Source organism: Balaenoptera physalus (genome assembly GCF_965194825.1).
Source record: "Balaenoptera physalus genome assembly, chromosome: 12".
Taxonomy (NCBI): domain Eukaryota; kingdom Metazoa; phylum Chordata; class Mammalia; order Artiodactyla; family Balaenopteridae; genus Balaenoptera; species Balaenoptera physalus.
The window spans coordinates 2,884,757-2,905,253 of record NC_138897.1 but is presented as its reverse complement, the minus strand read 5'-3'; the positions used below and the strand labels follow the sequence as shown (position 1 = coordinate 2,905,253).

The window sequence follows — 20,497 nt, the reverse complement described above, 5'->3', positions numbered from 1 at the left end:
CCTCAGAGGCGTGTTTTCAGTCGGCTCTACTCCCTCCCTCTCCAGCGTGACTGCGAGGCGGGCCTCAGTGGGAGCCTGCCGACTGGTCTCCATCACCTGTCAGCCGGGAGGCCTCTCTCAAATGTAAATAAGATGGCCACACCCCGGTCCGAACTGTCCGAAGGATCCTTCATCCCTTTAACTTACAGCCCCACTCCTTGCGGGATCCTGATTGATCTGGCCTTCGTCTGCCTCCTTTCTGTTTCCTGGCCTCCAGTCCTTTGTTCCTGGACGAGGCCACGTTTGTTTCTGCCTCAGGGCCTTTGCTGTTCTCTATTCTGAGAATCCACCCCTCGCTCGTTCTGGGCTTCAGCTTCCTGAGAGAGGCCTCCTTGCTCTAGACCTTTCTGAACGTTGCCTTCCCTGCCTTACCCCAGTCATTCTCTACCACAGTGGTTCTCAGAGTTGGTTCATGGACCCCTGGGAGTTCTGGAGACAGTTTCAGGCATCTGCAAGGTAAATACTCTTGTAGTGATAGTAAGTCCGTTGGGCTTTTTCACTTGGTTCACAGTTGCACTGATCATACACAGGCCATTAGGGGTGGAACTGCTGACTCTTCAGCAGGAGCCATGGTGGCGACGCCCAACCCTGTGAGGCTGCGCTGTGTTCGTGTATTTCACTCAAAACAACATATTGCAACAGAGAGAAAGCAGAAGCAGATACGAGCATCCACCTGTCTTCTGTTCAAGGAGACCTTGAACAGATGTACAAAAGTGAAAACTCCTCTTACTATTTTTTTGGAGAGTATGTTTTTCCCAAAAATATGTATTTATGTTAACATGTAATAGATTTATTTCTCAGTGAATATGTGTTTTGAAAGTTGCTCAGTTTTAATTTCTAACAGGGCAGTTGTCAGTAGGTCTAACCTGTAGAAAGTTAAGGTCTTGGGGTCCTCAGTGATGTTTAAGAATATAAAGGGGTTCTGAAACCAAAAGGTTTGGAGACTGTTGCTCTAACAGTTTACGATTTTGATGTTTCTCATAATCTGAAATTATTTTGTTTGTTTTTCTGTGTCACTCATTATGAATTTTATTCTAAGAAAAACGTGGAAGGTGGGAGGTGGGGATGTTTACACAACACCTATATTTCCCCTGTATTTTTATAGGGGAAATGAGGCTCAGAGAGGTTAAGTGATAGGGAAGGTCTACCCAGCTAGTAAGTGTCAGAGTTGGATTTGAATCTACCTTTGAGTCCAAAGGGTCCATTGCGTTGCTCTGCCTTCATAACTATAAAGCCCTACATGTGGGTTAATTCATTGATTCAGCTAGCATTTTGAAGCACTTCTTGTCATAGGTGGGCACGGTGCTAGGGGCTGAGGGTGCAGGGTTTAAGAAGAGAGACGAGGTCTCTGCCTTGGGTCTCAGGACAGTGTGTGTCCTCTGACGGCAGGAACACTGTTTATGGCAGCAGATAACAGGCACTGGTGGTCTAGGCTTCCCAAGGAAAATGATGTCAAAACTGGAACCCCCAGAAATGAGGAGGAGGAGGCCTGCTCAAAAACATTTCCTTTTTTTTTTTAATGCAACTTAGCAAAGTGATTGTTATACATATACATATATTCTTTTCCATATTCTTTTCCATTATAGGTTATTATAAGATATCGAGTGGAGTTCCCTGTGCTATACAGTTAGGTCCTTGTTGTTTATCTGTTTTGTATATAGTAGTGTGAATATGTTAATCTCAAACTCCTAGTTTATCTCTCCCCCTCACCCCCAATCCCCTTTGGTAACCATAGTTTGTTTTGTATGTATGTGAGTCTATTTCTGTTTTGTAAATGAGTTCATTTGCATCATTTTTTTTTTAGATTCTACATATAAATGATATCATGTGATATTTGTCTTTCTCTAACTTAACTTCACTTAGTATGATAATCTCTTGGTGCATCCACGTTGCCGCAGATGGCATTCTTTCATTCTTTTTTTGTGTGTGTGTGGCTGAGTAATATTCCGTTGTATATCTGTACCACATCTTCTTTATCCGTTCCTCTGTCGATGGACACTTAGGTTGCTTCCATGTCCTGGCTATTGTAAATAGAACTGCAGTGAACATTGGGGCATGTATCTTTTTGAATTAGAGTTTCTCTGGATACATGCCCAGAAGTGGGATTGCTGGATCATATAGCAACTCTATTTTTAGTTTTCTAAGAAACCTCCATACTGTTCTCCATAGTGGCTGTATCAATTTACATTCCCACCAGCAGTGCAGGAGGGTTCCCTTTTCTCCACACCCTCTCCAGCATTTGTTATTTGTAGACTTTTTGATGATGGCCGTTCTGACTGGTGTGAGGTGATACCTCATTGTAGTTTCGATTTGCATTTCTCTAATCATTAGCGATATTGAGCATCTTTTCATGTGCCTGTTGGCTGTCTCTGGGTCTTCTTTGGAGAAATGTCTATTTAGGTCTTCTGACCATTTTTTGATTGGGTTGTATGTTTTTTTGATATTAAACTGTATGAGCTGTTTGTATATTTTGGAGATTAATCCCTTGTCAGTAGCATAAAAACGTTTCTTAAAGTAATAATTAGCTTTAGGACATAAGTAAAGAAGTAAGCCTCATCTATTACATAAATTGATGGGGGAACGTTTGTTGAGCACTTGCCTTTGTGCCTGGCACTGTCCTGGGAATATAAAGATGAGTGAGATAGGATTTTTTTTATCATTGTTATTTTAGTTTACTCTTAATAAGCCATAATGTGATCTGGATGGAAACTACATTTTGGGATCTTGCATGGCTTCTGTTTTTCCAATAGAATGGTGCAAACCTTTTCTCCCTAGCTTGAACCTTTAGTTGATCTCCTGCTAAGTTTCTGTTTTCTGTTGAAGGGATATTTGTAATACCTCATTTCCAGAGAGCTGAGACAGGCAGACCTTGAGCCAAACGAATAAACAATTCCTTTCTTGCTCAGATTACCAATTCAGGCCATTTTAGATTTTCTCCCATGAATTCAGGAACTCTGTAATCTTCCTTCAAGGGGAGGAGACTGCTGGCATAGCTAACAGAAGTGGAGCTTGAACTTCTTACAGGGCAGCAGGGGAAGTGCTCTGAGGCTTTAAGGGGACTCTGCTTCCCTGGTAAAACTAGGTGTCATTGGTGGGTAACGGTTAAGGAGAGATAGATTCTGCTTAAAATAGTTACTTTCTATCAATATCAGGTATTGAAGGATGAAAAGATTTTTTCAGAAAGGAGCAACCTGTACTCTCCATAATCGAACTTTTTAGGTAGACAGAAACTTGGAGTATTTAGTATTTTGAAGAAAGTGTGATTAGATAAGACACAAAATCTAAAGATTTTATGATCCTGGCATCAAGTAGTGAGTTAACATGGGTTCAAAATCTTGTTCTTTGACACAAACCTAGCCTGGGAAAACCATAGTAAACCTAATTCTTCGTTAGATAGAGTCAATTCAGCAGTTTTAAAATGCTTAATGTATATTAGCGTTTTTACATTGTCTCCATACGCAAAGACAGTGCTCAAGGAATTAGCAGTATTTTTCAAACGTCTTTTTTGTGGTAGAACTCTCTCACGTGAAATATCGCAGCAAGGCCTCGGGTGGTGGTGTTCACCCTTGGAGCGCATTATGGAGTCATGTGGGGAGCTTTTAAAGCTCTCGATGACCGGGCCTCATCCAGTGACATCCGAGCCTATGGGTGCATCACGGCTTTTAAAGCTCACAGGAGACTCCACTGTGTGGTCAAGGCTGAGGCCACTCTGCTCGGAAGGAGGGAGGGAGGGAGGCTGGGTGCCTTCCCCTAGCATTTCTCTCAGTGAACGTGAAACCTGTTGCTTTTCTGGGTTAAAATGAAAAATGTATGTAATCTAATAAACTGCAGGAACAGACTGTGCTCTCTTAATACCTCAATTCTTTAACTGAATTCAAAACCTCAGACACTAATGCAAGCTAGCGAGGCGGTTAAAGGTAGTGGGTGATAGCAGTTAATAGCTGGCTCTGGGGTTTCGCAGAATTAGAGTCCTGTTTCTTCCACAGGGGCAGGCTCCTACTTTGCTCCATTTAATTGTTGCCATAGCTAATGATTTTTTTTCAGGAGAAGCCAGAAATGTGTTTTTTGAAACCCCTTTATTATTGTATTTGGGTGCCTAATTTAATTGAATAGAACATCTATGTAGAAAAGTGTGTAGATTTTAAGTGAAAAGCTTCATGAATTTCCATATGTAGCCAGAACATTAGCAGTACCTTAAAAGTTCCCATCGTTCTATTACCTGCTCACCCCCACTGTCCTCTTTTGATACCGTAGATTAGGTTTAGCTGTTTTTGAACTAAATTGAGTTCATAGTATGTACCCTTTTGTTTCTGGCTTCATTCATTCAGTATTTGTTTTTATGAGATTATCCTTGTTATTATATAGCAGAAATTTGTTCATTTTTCATAGTTATATAGTATTCTGTTATATGAACATACTATCATTTAATTTATCCTTTCTACTATAGATATTTGGGTTGTTTCCAGTTTTGGGTTATTACAAATAAGTGCTGCTAGGAACTTTTATGCATTTCTGGGTCATGGTGGGCAATGGTGAGTGATTGTACCAGTTTACTCTCCCACCAGCAGGGGATTAACCTTCCATTTGCTCTGTAGTCTTTGTCTTTGCACTTGGCATTGTCTGTCCTTTTAATACCTTAGCCCTCCTGGTATGTGTAGTGTTATCTCATTTTGATTTTTAATTTGCAGTTCTGTGCTAATAAGGTTTTTATGTTTATTAGCCATTTGTTCTCTTTCGTGAAGCTCTTGTTTAAGTCTTTTCCCATTTTCCTACTGAGCTGAATGTTTGTTTGTCTTTAGTTAGTAGACTTTTTAGAGCAGTTTTTAGGCTTGCTCAGAGTTCAGCCGATAGTTTGGAGTTCCTGTGTACTATGCTCCTTATTTTTCTCCTCACAGCCTCCCGTTATGAACATCTTGTTTTAGTGAATGAACCAATTTTGATTCATTATTATAAATAAAGTCTATAGTTCACATTAGGATTCACTGTCTTCATAGTTTTGCCTGCTCCGGAACAGCATATAGTTGGAATCATATAGTATGTAGCCTTTTCAGACTGGCTTTTACTAAGCAGTGTGCATTTTAGATTTCTCCATGTCTCTTGATGGCTTGATATAGCTCATTTCTTTTTATTGCTGAATAATATTCATTATATGGACGTACCACAGTGTATTTGTTTACATTTTGAAGGACATCTTGGTTGCTTCCAGTTTTTGGTAATTATGAATAAAATTGGTGTAAACATTCATGTGCAGGTTTTTGTGAGGGCATAAGATTTTAGCTCATTTGAGTAAATGCCAAGAAGCATGATTGCTAGATCAAACGGTAAGAGTATAAACAGCTTTGTGAGAAATTGCCAAACGTCTCCACAGTGGCTGCACCATTTTGTGTTCTCACAAGCAATGAATGGGAGTTCCTGTTGTTCTACATCCTTGTCAGCATTTGGTATTATTGATTATTTTGGATTTTTAGCCCTTCTAATAGGTGTGTGTTATTGGGTATCTCATTGTTTTAATTTGCATTTCCCTTATGACTTATGATATTGAGCATCTTTTCATATGCTTGTCATCTATATATTTTTGGTGAAGAGTTAACATGTATTTTTATTAGGAGTTCTTTATGTATACTGCATATGAGTTCTTTGTACTTTCTTGTTCACTCTTTCAAGGCTAATCTTTTCATGAAAGAAGTTTTTAACCTTAATGTTGTCCAATTTATCAGTCCTTTCCTTTATGCATAGTACTTTTGGGACCTGTTTAAGGAATTTTTGACAATTATAATCATGAAGACATTTTCCTATGTTTTCATCTAGAAGCTTTATTGTTTTACTTCTCACCTTTAGATTGATACACCAACCGAAGTTGATTTTTGTTTATGGTGGAAAGGTCAAGACTTTTTACATGTGGATGTCTAATTAATCTGCACTATTTATTGAAAAGATCATCCTTTGTTGTACTGTAGTATCACCTTTGTTGTAAATCAGGTGACTATGGAGGTGAAGAATTGTTTTTGCATTCAGTTCTCTTCCATTGTATTTTGGTTTCTGCCTATTCAATTTCTTATTGTCTTAATTACTTTTAGTCCAGGTTTTGGTATCTGGTAGTGTAAATGTAAGTCCTCTACTTTGGTTTTCATTTTCATGGTTATCCTGATAATTTTTGGTACTTCTCAGTTTCATCTAGATTTTATTTTTTTAATTTTTTTTAATATGATTTGAGAGGTTGTAAAAAATATTTATTTATTTATTTAGGCTGTGCCGGGTCTTAGCTGAGGCATGCGGGATCTTTTAATTGCAGCATGCGGGCTTCTTAGTTGTGGCATGTGAACTCTTAGTTGCAGCATGCATGTGGGATCTAGTTCCCCGAGCAGCAGTCGAACAAGGGCCCCCTGCGTTGGGAGCACGGAGTCTTACACACTGGACCACCTGGGAAGTCCCTCATCTAGATTTTAGAATCAGCTTGTCAGTTCCGTAATGATTAATGACACTGAGCATCTCTTCATGTACTTGTTGGCCATTTGTGTATCTTTGGAGAAATGTCTGTTCAAATCCTTTGTTCATTTTTTAATTGGGTTGTTTGTTTTTTGTGGCTTTTGTAAGAATTCTTTATATATTCTGGATACTAGGCCCTTATCAGATATATGACTTACAAATATTTTATCCCATTCTGTAGCTTGTCTTTTTACTTTCTTGATAGCATCCTTTGATGCACGAAGGTTTTAAATTTTGATGAAGTCCAATTTACCTACTTTTTCTTTGGTGTCATATTTAAGAAACTATCGCCACTCCACAGTCATTAAGCTTTTTCGTTTTGTCTTCTTCTGAGAGTTTTATAGCTTTAGTTCTTAAATTGACGTCTTTGATCCATTGTGAGCTATTTTTTATGTGTGGTGTGGAGTGAGGGTCCACCTTCATTCTTTTGCACGTGGATATCCGCTTGTCCCAGAACCATTCGCTGAAGAGACTGCTCTTTCAGTGAATGGTCTTGGCCCCCTTGTTGAAAAATCAGTTCATGATGGAAGTATGGGTTTGTTTCTGGACTCTCAGTTCTATTCCATTGGTCTGTATGTCTATCCATGTGCTAGTACCTCATACTAAATTTCAAGTATACTTTATACTAAGACATTTTAAAATAAATACATAGCCAGTAAAATTGTGAGTTCTTCTTGTGCTGCCTAAAATCACCTCACAGACTGCTGGTGGTACACTTGTCACGCTTAGAAAACACTATCTCTGCACATTTTTAGGAAATATGTAATTGCTAATCATTGTGTAGCAAACCAAGGCCCTGATGCTCATTGTTGTATTTATTGAAAATGCTTGGCAGAAAGCCTTTAGTGGGTGGGGTAAGAAGACGTGGAGTGAAGTACATAGGTATTGGGCAGAATGGTGAAATACAGAGATAGCTGCCTTTATTGTATTAATTTTCTGAAAATTATTATTTAGGGGAATGTCCAGTCTTTCTATCCCATGACTAAGACAAAGGTCTTAGTTTTAAGGAGATTATGCCTAAGTAAATATTAAGGCTATTTATTGTAGAAGGTAAAGCATGGTGTATGTCAGCCCTTTATGCCTTTATCACTCCGGGACGTCCCTGGGGTGCCACGGAGCTTGGAGGGTAACAGACAGACATTGCAGGGATTGCAGTAGTGCTGGCTGGCTGGTATGGAACCCCGGTTTACCCTCTGGGGCAGGGGTAGCAGGCTTCTTCTTGTAGGGCCAGATGGTAAATGTTTTAGACTTTGTGGGTGTTAAGGTCTCTGCTGTAACTCTGAATTGCTGTCGCAGCCCCAAAACTGCCACAGTAATACGTAAACCAGAGAGCGTGGCTGTGTTCCATGAGACTCTGCTTACCAGAAAGGCTAGACCCTTGTTAGTTGACCCCAGTCTGGAAGAAAAAACAGGAATAAAAAGGAAAGCTGCATATTATAGCACTTTACTTTGGGGTAAGCCTTCTATTGATATATAACATACAGAGAAGAATAGAAATTATGTTCAGTTCAGTGAATTTTCACAGCAAGAACTTTCTCATATAATCAGCACCCAGCTTATATGAGTTATATTAATAATTCATGTAAGTATTTATATAGTTTCTTAGATTAAGAAATGGGACGTTAACAGCACCCTAGAAATCCCCATTATGCTCCATCCAATCAGTACCCTCGTGAGACTAACCACTGTCCTGATATCTCACAGCCTAGATTAGTTTTGCCCATTTATTGAACTTTATAAGGTGAAATCATATGGAATGTTTTCTCATGTCTGACTTCTTTTGGTCAGTTTTCACTCTTTCTAGCAGTATATGAAACTTCCAGTCGCTCCATATCCTCATAAATCCTTGGTTTTGTCTGTCTTTAATGTTAACCATCCTCTTGGGCGTGCATTTTACCTTTTTAAAAAGTATTTTTCCTTTGGATCTTCACAACAACCCTGTTGAGTAGGCAACACGGAAATCACGCTCATCTTTGAACTGAGCGGTCATCTGGGTTGCAGAGACCCCCTCACTAACCGTCGGCAGGACTGAGACCGCTCTTGAGACTTCACTGTCTCCCTGGTCTGTGACCTGTGACCCATATTTTAATCTGTAGATACCTCTGTATTCAGATACATACATTAATAATAGCATGTAAGGCGCATGCATATTTTATTGGAAATTGGGACTGCTTCTCGGAATGAACTCTCCACAGTTCTCCATGGCACTGTCTAGCTCTGCTTATCGCTGTTGCGGTGCTGCCATAAATTGTATGTTTGTGGAGATGAAAAACAGAATAGTGACAGCAAACAGATCAACAAGAAATTATCCTACATATGTATAGAAAATTAATTTTTTGCAGTGTCAAGCATTATACTCAGCAATGCACTGCTGGATCATTCTCAGAAAAGCTCTGTTATGTTCAGACCTTGAGCCTAGAATTCTGTGTTTTAGCCAGAAGGTGAGGCTATAGATAACTAGGGTTTTACTTTGTTATAATTTTAACATACTTAATTTTGTTAAATTTGGATAATGTATGTGTAAGTCTGAATGTACATCTACATGAGTTTAAAGTCTTTCTTTAAAAATAAAAATTTATAGGTGATAAAAGCAAATATGTGAAAGACGGTTGATATTCCTTTTAAAAATAATAAGAGAAAATACAGTCAACTGAGGCATGAAAAGAAGACGTCACACATACAGATACTGCCAGAACAGGCATTGAAAGCACATCTGAGTAAAGCTGGACTTGTTCCTGGGAAGCCTTGGCTGTAAGAATAGGAGCAACCTGGCCCTATTAGGGACTGTTCATGAGTTTCTGACCAACTATTTATCTTTAACTGTCACGGATATATTTCATATCGTTTACCATGGCACCAGTACCAGTGTTTTGTCTCATTGAAACTACTCATGGTTTTGACAACTAGGGACTGTGGCTTGGCTCTCAGTTGAATATATTTTATACTGAAAGAACATAAACAGGCTTAGGCTTACAATTGGTATGAGATGCTGTTGATAAAATCCAAGTTCATCTGCTGTTTTTGCACTAGGCACAAGGTAGAAAGTGGGGTCTCATCTCAGACACCATGACCTTAAGAGTCGTGGACGCATGCTTAATTACAAGCTGAAAATTACTCCTAGTTCTGTCACTGGCTAATTGTGTGATTTTTGACCAAGCAGCTTAACTTCTCTGGGGTCTTGTTTTCCTTAGCTATAAAACAAGGGTATGGACTATATAACTCACCTTTTCCCCCAAGTAAATTTTATTTCTTACTTTTTAATTTAAATCTTTTTGAATAGCTAATACATTATAATGTTTCAGAATTTAAAAATAAGGAAGTTCCATTTCCCAGCTCCATTCCCTAGTCAGATAGTTGCCTTTTATATGGGCAACTGATGCTATATTTTTTTTTCTGTAGTTTTACAGGGATATTTTATGCACATGTAAGCAAATGCACGGTATATCTCTGCCCCTTCCTTTCTTTTTTAAAGAAATGGTAGCATCTAGAACATACTGCTTTTTCCGTGGTCTGTATTTTGAGGATTACTTTTCCATATGAGTATATTTCATTTCCAAATGAGTACCTACTTAATGGTATAAATAAACGCATTTGAATAGATAACAGGTAAAATTCAAAAAGTACAAGGGTCTTTCCTGACACTACCCACCTCTCTCGGTGCAGCCACTTTTGAGTTGACATATGTTTGTTCTTTCCTAGAAGAAAGCAGATGCTTATGGCTGGTGCTGTTAACCCAGGGTATTTGGTTTTCTGAGAGAGATTCTACAAAGAAAATAACGTAGGTGCATTTCACCTGGCTCTTAGGAGCCACCAAATGGCTAAGGTATACAGTTGGCCCTTGAACAACACGGGTCTGAACCGCATGGGTCCACTTACACGTGGATTGTCTTCTGTAGTGAATACTACAGTACCACACATTTGTGGTGCGTTGGATCTGTAGATTCGGAGGAACTGTGGAGATGGACGGCCAACTGTAAGTTTCTTGGATTTTTGCCTGTTGGAGGATCTGTGCCCAACCCCTGCGGTGTTCAGGGGTCAACAGTATATGTACAAAATAAGAACAGTTAGTGCATATATAACAAGCTGGAAGAATATTAAAGCGAAGTTAGGTAATTTCGAGGTGGAGAGCATGAGTCAGTGAGGCTAAAAGTAGAAGTAGACATTGTGGTCTTGGAGCCTCAAACAGCTGGGAAGAGACCCAAAAAGTCATTAGCTTGTGTCTTATCTCCAGATGTTTAGCAAATATTTGTTAGGCACACATTCTATGCCAGGCCTCATACGACGCTTTGGAGGTACAGGGACAAAGCAGACACACAACATACAGAGAAGAATAGAAATGATGTTCAGTTCGGTGAGTTTTCACAACGAGAACTTTCTCATATAATCATCACCCAGCTTATATGGGTTATATTAATAATTCATATAATTATTTATATAATTTCTTAGATTAAGAAATGAGACGTTAACAGCAGCCTAGAAATCCCCATCATGCTCCATCCAATCAGCACATCTCACAGCCTACATTAGTTTTGCCCATTTCACTTCAGAGTTTTACCTAAAAAAGCTCAGCTGTGCTAAAACCTGAATGTTGACAAGTGTGGGAGGAGCAGTAGAAAATGGGAGAAAAGAAAGTAGAAAGGAATTAAAAAAAAAGTAGAAATGAGGGGAAAGAATGGTGGAGATGAGGCAAGGTGGTACCGATTTGAAGTAGGGGGGATGACTGTCAGACTTCCCAGAGGCCTGCTTGGTGACTTCAGAGAGCATTGTGGTGTCAGAGGGTGACAGAGTGGGAGCAGGTGGTTGATGGTTACAGAGCTGGGTTCTTGGAGGAATGTAGGGAATGATGGACAGAGGGAAGTGAGGCTAGTGCCTGTTGAGGGCAGAGGATGGGGAGCGCAACTCTATTTTGGAACGATTTTTATTCAAAACAAAATAAAAACAGGTTAAAAGTTTGGGGTTTAGTTACTTTAGAAATTGAAAATGCCTCATCAGGATTTATGGGTAGCTGAGATCTTAAACGCACAGTGCTTAAGAGTTTCAGTCAAGAGATGCGAATTTGAGTTAAATCCCCGAATGCTATAAATTCAGTAGGTTTTGCTGGAACTTGGTGTCACATCGTAGGTATTTTGCGCAGAAGAGATGTACCTAGGTTCTTCCGACCTAGGGGATGCGGCCTGACCTGCTGGGCCCGTCTGGGAAGAGCAGTTTGAAAGCCAGCTCATCTGGTCCCCGCCGTTACATGCCAGGCCTGCCTGCGGGTAGTTCCCATGGGAGAGCGCGGTCTGGAGTGACGGGTAGGGTACTGAGTAGCAAGGACGAGCATTAAAGAGGTGGCCGTGCTCCGAGACGGTTGATAGGCTTTTGTCCCCATAGCACCAGGAAGCGTCATCTTGTTTGATCTGCACAACTCTGTGATAGGCTTTACCATTTTGGGGTGGTAGAGACACAACTATTATTGTATACTGTTTAGAATCTCTACATAAAGAGTTAAACTGATTTTGAAACTGGTCTTCAGGTTTTTCTCAAGGAAGCAAAGGTGCTCGATTTCTGATCTTCGTAAACCGGTTATTGTTTAATTTTGATAGTGAAGTGGAGTTCCTGGCGGCAGGAAGGGTGAGCAGTTGAGGAGAGCGGCGGGCCTGTCTGTGTGTGAGGGGACGAGTGTGTGGGGACAGTCTGGGTCCTGCCTGGGGTCCTACCTCCTGAGGCTTCCTTGCACCAGTGAGATCTCCTGACGGTTCCTCCCCGTCCTCTCGGAGGGCAGAAGCACATAGGTGAAAAGTACTGTTCTGGATGAGCTGTTAGATTTGAGCCCTGCCAGATGCAGTGGCTCTGTGCTTACTCCCATTCTGTCTGGGGAAGCAGTAGGAATATGTGCGGCCCAGCGTCTCGTGTGAAGTTGTAGCTGCCTCTTAAAAAGGCAGCCATACTCAGGAGGACTGATGTGAATTGATCACACCTTAACTTAGGTCCCTAGCCCCTTAGAGATCCGGGGGCCCTGTGGCTGCAGAGACCGCTCACCCCCGACAGTGGACACGTGCACACGCGTGTATGTTGGCGTGTAGTTTTCTTGGCGTTGGTGGATCTCCTGAAGCCCATCCTAAAGATACGTGAATTTCATAGACCTCTTTCTGAACAAGTACTCTGGGGACCAGACATGAGAACGAACTTGAAGAGCTGGTGCATAATAGGGGTTGTTTTGAGGCCTAGGACTCTCCCAGAAAGGGTCAACTCTGAGCAGAAAGAAAGCCGAGTGTGGGGCTAGCACCCCCCAGCCCTGGAGAAAGGCTTTGCTCTCTCAGTGCCGAGAGAAACAGCCGCGAAGCAAAGTGAAAGTCTAGAGATGCTGTGGACTTTAAAATTAGACTCAACGTGGAAACTAAAACATGTTTTGTTTTGTTTTTTTCCTTCCCAGTTACGCTGTAATTTGAATTGTTGTTGTTTTAAGTTTGTCATTGAACCAAATTAATATTACGTTATCAACAGCGGGAAGGGACCTACTGAAAAAGTCATTTTATTACATTTGGAGCTTTGTTAAAGAGCGAAGTCTTGCTGCTTAGGATAAAACTGTTTTCTAGAAAAGTCTTAATTCATAAGCAAAATGACATCATTTTTCAGTTTTAAATGTACAATTTTTTATCTCGGGTTTATCTATCAATTGAAGTTAATTAAATCAAATTAATTCTCATTTTTAGATAACATATTAAGTAGTTTCAACATAGAGGCTATGAAAATTGTTTCATCCTACATCCTGAAATAGCATTTTAATATTGCATTTTAGAAATTAAGTTGAGGGCCTCTTTTCTTATTGTATTCCGGCTTTAGGTTAAAACACTTACTACTGAGTTCTTAAAACACAGTTGTCAACAGATATTTTACTTGTGCCTTTAGTGTTTCTTCCCATAGTACAGACTTTTCCAAAGGGAATAATATATCAATTAATGTGGTCCCAGCAATCATTTTATTTGGCCCTGGGGAGTCATACAACATGTTGTTATTAGTTTGGTGTAGAGATTTTGAATGTATGGGCTTTGAATGTGGATAGAGTTAAGAATAAATAGAATAAAAATTATGTATATCTTTCCCTTAGTAGATCCACTTTGTTTCTGAATGAAGTTACAGTCTTTTGAATTACATCAGTGTTTATCAAAACTGGAATTGCTTCACTGGAGGATCTGCCGGGAGGATTTTTTGGAGCTCCTGTCGGCTTTCTCCATCCCCTTCTGCTCTGTCTCCAGCATGGTTTCACCCCACCTCCCATCGTTGGAATTTCACAGCTCTTGCTTTTAAGCAGATTCTGCTGTAGACCAGGAGGACTGTTGGCCAAATAGGGGACTGCAGGCCATTTGCTCAGAACAGGCATGTAAAGGTCTAGAGAAAATGCTGGAATGCTGTGTTCACCACATGGACGTTTGAGAAATAGAAGACATTCCTGAGTTTTATTGAGTCTTAAAATTAACCCCTCACCCTACTTCCAAATTTCTAATATTTTGGGGTCAAGCTGGATACAAAGAGTTGCACGTGACATATTTCTGTCTTTGTCTAGTTAATATGGATTGTATATTTGTGCTGAAATTTTAAGACTTAGAGTATTATTTTCAAGAGTTGAAGACGTTTAGGACGTCTTTATTTTATGACGTTCTTGGTAAATTTTTGTGATTATTGCATATTCTTGTTTGAAAATACTTTTAAGTTTATAGCCATTTACCTAAATGTAAGCACGCTGTACACTAGAAAGCACACTGTAAAACTTGAGGATTGTTCAAAGCACTGCAATCCTTTACCTTCCTAAAACCATAACTGTGTGAGAGAACAAAAGTTTTTGCCTTTTTGACTTTATCTTGCTTTGCAGCAGTTTTCAGAGGTAGATTGAATTTGTGAATCAGCTTTTATATTTCTACTAGAGTTTTGTGTACTGAGTGATTTAAGAAACTGGGTTATTGATGAACGCTCAAAGTGACTTAGAGGAGAAGTGCCTCTGTGATTTGTTGTGGCTTAGAAATAGTACTGAGCAGGCAGGCAAGGTTAAGAAACACGATGGCTTTTGTGTGTCGTTGAGTGGGTATTAAGCCTCAGGAGTTTAGTTCCAGGTTTCTAACAGTCCTGTTCACAGGGGTTGGAACCCTGTAGCCCCATGTCTCAGTCATCTCAACGTTTCTCATTTCTAACTTAAAAACATGTCCATTAAAAAAATTTAAGGTACCATTCATTTCATCTGAAATCTCTTATAAATCTGACATAATTTGGTTTTGAAACAATAACCAAATAATTTAGTTTCATTTATGTGCTGAGAATAACAACTGGTATTTATTGTTTATACTTATGCAATTTTATAGATGGAGTTTTAACATTGAATGCGGAGAACACTAATTATGCCTATCAAGTTCCAAACTTCCATAAATGTGAAATCTGTCTGCTATCTTTTCCAAAAGAGTCCCAGTTTCAACGCCACATGAGGGATCACGAGCGAAATGACAAGGTATGTATTCTAAAAAGGGATGTCAGAAATGTGAGCGTTGAAACTGGAGGAATTGTGAAAATCAACATGTAAACATTTTTCTTGTTCCTAAATTGTGGAACATTCCATATTATGTAAATAAATATTTTGATGTTTTGTTTTTAGTTGTAGTTGTATTTCTACCCATCATTAGATAATGAGAGAAAGTGAGAACTAGTCTGGTGAATCTAATGAAGTTATTTATGAATGGACAAAGAAATAATCTTAAAATGTGACTTTGTTCAGTAGTTTCAATTTCCCTTATCTTGATGTGTTTTTCTCCAGCAGGGAGTGGTACCTTTAAGTGGTCTTGCATTTTAAGAAGGTATTTGAGATGTTTTAGATCTTATTTCCTCAGGGAGCAGCACCCCCTTAAATAGGTATTTGAACTCCCTTGCGGTGCCCCTGGTGGGGTATGTCAAGCGTGTTAGTGTCCTAATGGAATGAGCTGCCTGTTGGTTGGAAAGTGGCAGATAAAACTACAGTGAAAAGAGTGATTGCCGACTTTTCTCTAGGTTAGGAGGATGTAAGCTAGTGAGCCATCTGAGACCAGAAAAACACCAGGGATCTCTTTTCTGGGGGACGGGATCTGACCAACTCCAGCCTTACTTTCGGCATGAATGATGCTGCTGTAACTATGATAACGTGGTACTGACACCAGTACCCACGGGCGTTACTCTCCCAAGCTGAAGAATCTGAAAACACTGACCCATTAGGGTCTTGATATTTACAAGAGAAATACCAGTGATTACTTTATCTTTCTACTAGTAAGTGGCAGAATACCTTCCATTTGGGGGAAATTTTAGATGGGGATAAGCAACTCTGTTAAAATCTAGTGAAAGTTTTCACAATTACTTAGTTTACTTGAAGTGATTTTGTTTACAGCAGTGGAGTTGTCATAAAAGAAGGGAAAAAATCCCACCCAGTGAGTTGAAGTGTCTCACTTTTATTTTCATAGCGGCTACATTCTGATACATTTATATGCAGCATTTCTTATTAGAAATATTTTCTATGTAGATGTGGTGTCTCCTTATACTCCTTTGAGAAATTCTGTAAGGAGTTATACTGTGTGCGTTTTGGATTTATTGACTTCAGGTCCAGAAAGACTTCAGATGTTCCTTAGAAAGCTTATCTGTGGGTTATGGTGCTTGTTAATATTTGAATGACATTGATTGTGGAAAGATTGTGTTTCAGTGGCTTCTCGACTTTTTTCTCCACCTAGCCACATCGATGTGACCAGTGCCCCCAAACCTTTAATGTTGAGTTCAACTTGACACTTCACAAATGTACCCACAATGGGGAGGATCCCACCTGTCCCGTGTGTAACAAGAAATTCTCCAGAGTGGCTAGTCTCAAAGCACATGTTATGCTGCATGAGAAGGAAGAGGTAATTATTTCAGCCTATACTTTGTTCACTGATTTTTAAAATGCATCTGATCCTTAGTCAGGAGGATGTTAGGGTTAAACTAGTTTTAAAAAGCCTTTCGTATAGGTTTCAAGGAGTCAGTTATCATTAAATTTGCCTTGGCTAGTCTCCAGGTCACTGGTAAAGTGTTTATTTCGGGGTCATGTCAGCACCTTGGGGCAGAGACATTTTAGTGTGTAGTATATTTGGGGGATCAAAGTATGTCCACAGTGGGTGGCAGAGGTGCCCCCCACTCTTTTTTTCTTAATAAAAATTAACTTTTTTAGGATTCTGAGTGGCCAAGAGTAAATTTTCTGCTTCTGAAGATGGTAGAATCTCCTTGCTTGGCTCCTGGATCGTCTGACACGTGGGAATTTGGGAGAAGAGAGGAAATTCTTGATGACCCAAAACAGTTTATGCACCACAGTGAATAGTCCTGAAAGGGCCACAGGCCCAGTCTTGGGACAGAGTGAAGGATGACAGGGACGCGCCGCTGGTGTGCACCAGAGAGGCCTGCCTGCTCTTGGGACGGGCGGGCCCACTGTGACGTATACACGTCTGTTGCTTAAAGTATTACCCCCCATTGTTACCATAGAAAGCTAGGGAAATGCAAAGGTAAAAAGCAGTCACCCAGGGATAATTACAGATAACTACTTGGTATAGTTTCCTCCTGAGACAGAAAAACATACAGCATTTAAATTGCATATATAAAATTTGCATCCTGAAAATTGAGTTTATTATACTTTGTATATCGGTTTGTGTCTTCTTTTTATGTCTTTAATTTTTTATATAAAATAATTTATTTTTATCTTTTAAAATCTTATTGTATAAGTAATACATGTTTATTTTGGAAAAAGTTAGAAACTAAAGATTAACAAAAGTAACATAAAAGAACCAATAATCACACCAGTGGGAGAGAACGCATATGCAGTTGACCTTTGAACAATGCGGGTCTGAACTGTGCGGGTCCACTTAAACGTGGAGTTTTTCAGTCAGTATGTATGACAGTACTACATGGTGCGAGGTTGGCTGACTCCAAGGATGGGGAACCGTGGACGTGGAGGGCCACCCTGAAGTTATGCTCGGATTTTCAACTGCGCGGGGTCGGCGCTCTAGACCCTTGTGTTGTTCAAGGGTCAGCTGTGTAGTCTTTCAGGCTTTTTTTTTGGCTGTACATATACTTTCCATAATAGTTTATATACCTAAGGATAGTTTTTTTAGTGCAAATACATACTGTTTTGTAACCCACTCTTTTCCTTTAATACATTGTGAATACATCTTTTCCTCTTTTCACTCACTGAATCATGAGTGTTTTCCCCATGTCGCTATTTTAAATTGCTTTGTTAAAGTCTTCAGCATCTGGATATAGCATCATGATATTTTTACCATTTCCTTTATTATTTAACCTTTAAGTTGTTTATACTTTTTCAGTATTATAAATAATACATCTTTGCATGTATCTTTAATTGTTTCATTAGGATAGATTCCTAGAGTTGGATTTACTGAATTAACAAGGCTTTTTCAAGTTCTTTATAGAATGCCACGCTATGTTTTCGAGAGCGCAAGCTGCTTTATACCTTCTCCTGCAGACTGCAGGCCTGCCTGTCTCACTCATCTGTAGCGCTGTCCAGAAATGGCCATTGTTTTCGTATTAAAAGGCAGAAAGTGTCTAATTTTGGAATAAGTTCACACAGTGAGACTCAGACAGCAGAGAAGGGGTTAGAGTGAGACTTAAGTCTCCATCAGGCCCGACTTTCAGTCCTCCTCCCAGGAGCTGCCTGCACAGCAGTCTCTTCTGCACCCCCCAGGGGCTTTCAGTGCGCGTACACATCTCTGCATCCCCAGTGATACCACCCAGTAGCAGTATTCTGTGCTTTTCTTCAGTTGACTCTGTCTTAGGTATGGTTCCAGCAGCCGCATGGTGTTACGCTGTATGCATTGTGTACACCTGTGTTATACGCAACAGGTCTCTGTGTGGGTTGTTTCTGCCCTTTGTGTGTAGCCGCAGTGAGCAGTCTATTCATTGACAGGTTCTGGGTCTTGTGATTTGCTTAGAAATGCTTCCCAAGTGTACAATCACTATCTTTTAAAATCCCACCGTGTCTTCTAATGCAGGTCCACAAGGTGTAGGGCGCACCTGTATTTCAGAAATCCTGAGTTCACACTCATTCCTCCACCCCAGTCCCTCTGCACAGGGTGCCCACCTGCCCCGCAGTTCCTGGCTGTGTGTCCCTTCCTCCACAACGGGACGCGGATCCCAGCAGCGCGCACGTCCCTCCCCTCACGCGCTCGGTGGTCCTGTGTTAACACTGGAAGTCGTTTCACAGTTGCTTGGCCCAAACCACTGTACGTGAAGCGCGTTTCGGATTTGAAGTCAGTACAGGGTTGTTGCATTCGTTTGCTTTCTCTTTTAGGCCCCCTTGCCATTCTTACGATCTGCGGCCCTCAGATTACTGCCCTCAATTAGGGTCGGGCTCTACGACCAGCGACAGCCCCATGCAGGCAGAGTAGGGATTGAGGGCCCGGGAGTTAGTCTTTGAACATTAGGGTGGTAAGTAGTAGCTGTCAAAAAGATGCAAACAAGGGGCACTCAGGAGACTGGCTCCTTTCTGTAACCCCACCCCATTCCTGGGACCGCGTTCTTGGTTTCCAGTTTGACTTTGCTGTATTTCTCTTTGTAATGATAAACAAATGTTTGTATGTTTCTTATTTTACTTTTCTGGTTTATTATTAATGTGGACTTTAGAATTTTGCCTAATTAAAAATTAATTGGTATTTTAATTTTGATTGAATTAAATTTTCCGATTGTTAAAGGGGAGAATTGAACATGTTTAAAATATTGAATCTTTATTGTCAAAACTTTCAGTAATGTTTTGTTCAGATGGGTTCAGCACATTATTTAAATTTGTTCTTAAATGTTTTAACATTTTTTAAAAATATCATTTAACGGGTCTTTCAAATATGTATTATTTGTTATCTGTCTATAGGAAAGCAGTGCATTTTTGTATATTAGTTTTGTAGCCTGCTATTCTACCAGATTCTCTGAGTTTTCAGGTGTACATCCTCATCTACAAGTAATAATTAGGTGATGAGATTTTTGGTTTTGTTTTGTTTTCACCTAGTACATGGGGGGTTTTAAAGTAAACCAGATCTCACCCCTCGAATTTTCGAACAATTTTGAAATAGTTGCAGGCATCACGTTACTACTGCACCTCTAAATACTTCAGTTGTATCCCCTAAAAACAAAGACACTTTTCCTCATTATCACAAAACAGTCACCACACTCAGGAATTTAACATTGCTCTGATAATCCATCTTCAGACGTCTCCATTGGGAGGGGCAAGGACTGACTTCCTATGAGAGTAGGTGGAGAAGGGAGTTGTGAGCAGAAGAGATACCTCTGCCTTTGACCCTAGAAGGAAAGCGTGAGGACCGGTTCAGGTGGACAGGGGACGCAGGTGTGACAGTGGGAGTCCAGGCCCTGCCTGCTGGCTTAGGGCAGCTTTCCCTTTCTCGGTTTGCAGCTTCCTTAGTCTCTTTGTCTCAGCAAGTTTTTCACTGAGCCAAACACAAAGAGTTCTTTTTCTGAAGTAGTTAAATCTAAGAGGTCCAATAAGTATTTATGTCTTAAGTAACTTAGTAGCCATTTGAAAAACTACCGTATGTAAATTAGGTACTGCGTAGCTTTTTAAACCCTGAAATTTCCTGTTTCACATTGATTTTCACTCATTCCCTGCTTTTTAACCACAGCAACTACTGAAAGCCAGCTTCACAACGTTACGATGTCATTGAAACTGAACGGTATTGAGCCAGTCGTCCATGTGACGTGGGACGGTTGTCGAGGGTCGTGTTTCTTCCCTTGAGGGCGTCTGCTGTCCCTTGGCCCCTGCGAGTTTGTCATGGTCACTGCCTCCTCCCTCTCGGGCTGGATTGGGGCTGCACAGCCTCATTTTTCTCTGTGAAATGGAGACGTTGCCTTGTCTTCACAGAAGAATGAGGTGGTTGGAGAGAGGCATGGGTATGGGAAGCCTGCTTTTGGGAAGTGGGAGCAGAGCCTGACCAGGGACAGA

At 40.3% G+C, this 20,497-nt stretch overlaps 1 protein-coding gene across 17 annotated transcripts in view; it reads left to right on the top strand.

Moving 5' to 3' along the window:
- The window catches only part of ZNF236 (zinc finger protein 236), a 98,735-nt gene that overhangs the window by 1,442 nt on the left and 76,796 nt on the right, over positions 1-20,497 (top strand). For 10 of the 17 annotated variants that reach the window (XR_014251907.1, XM_082417733.1, XM_082417727.1 and 7 more), the window contains exons 2-4: positions 433-495; positions 14,862-15,004; positions 16,245-16,409. The exons of 1 other annotated variant lie outside the window; for it this stretch is intronic. Coding sequence is in view for 15 of the 16 variants with exons in the window: in XM_082417733.1 (XP_082273859.1) it covers positions 433-495; positions 14,862-15,004; positions 16,245-16,409 (371 nt within the window). In the remaining variant the exon portion in view is untranslated. Of the gene's footprint in view, positions 1-432; positions 496-14,861; positions 15,005-16,244; positions 16,410-20,497 lie in introns of those variants that run through there. 6 more of the 17 variants (XM_082417738.1, XM_082417736.1, XM_082417735.1 and 3 more) reach the window with 4 other exon arrangements.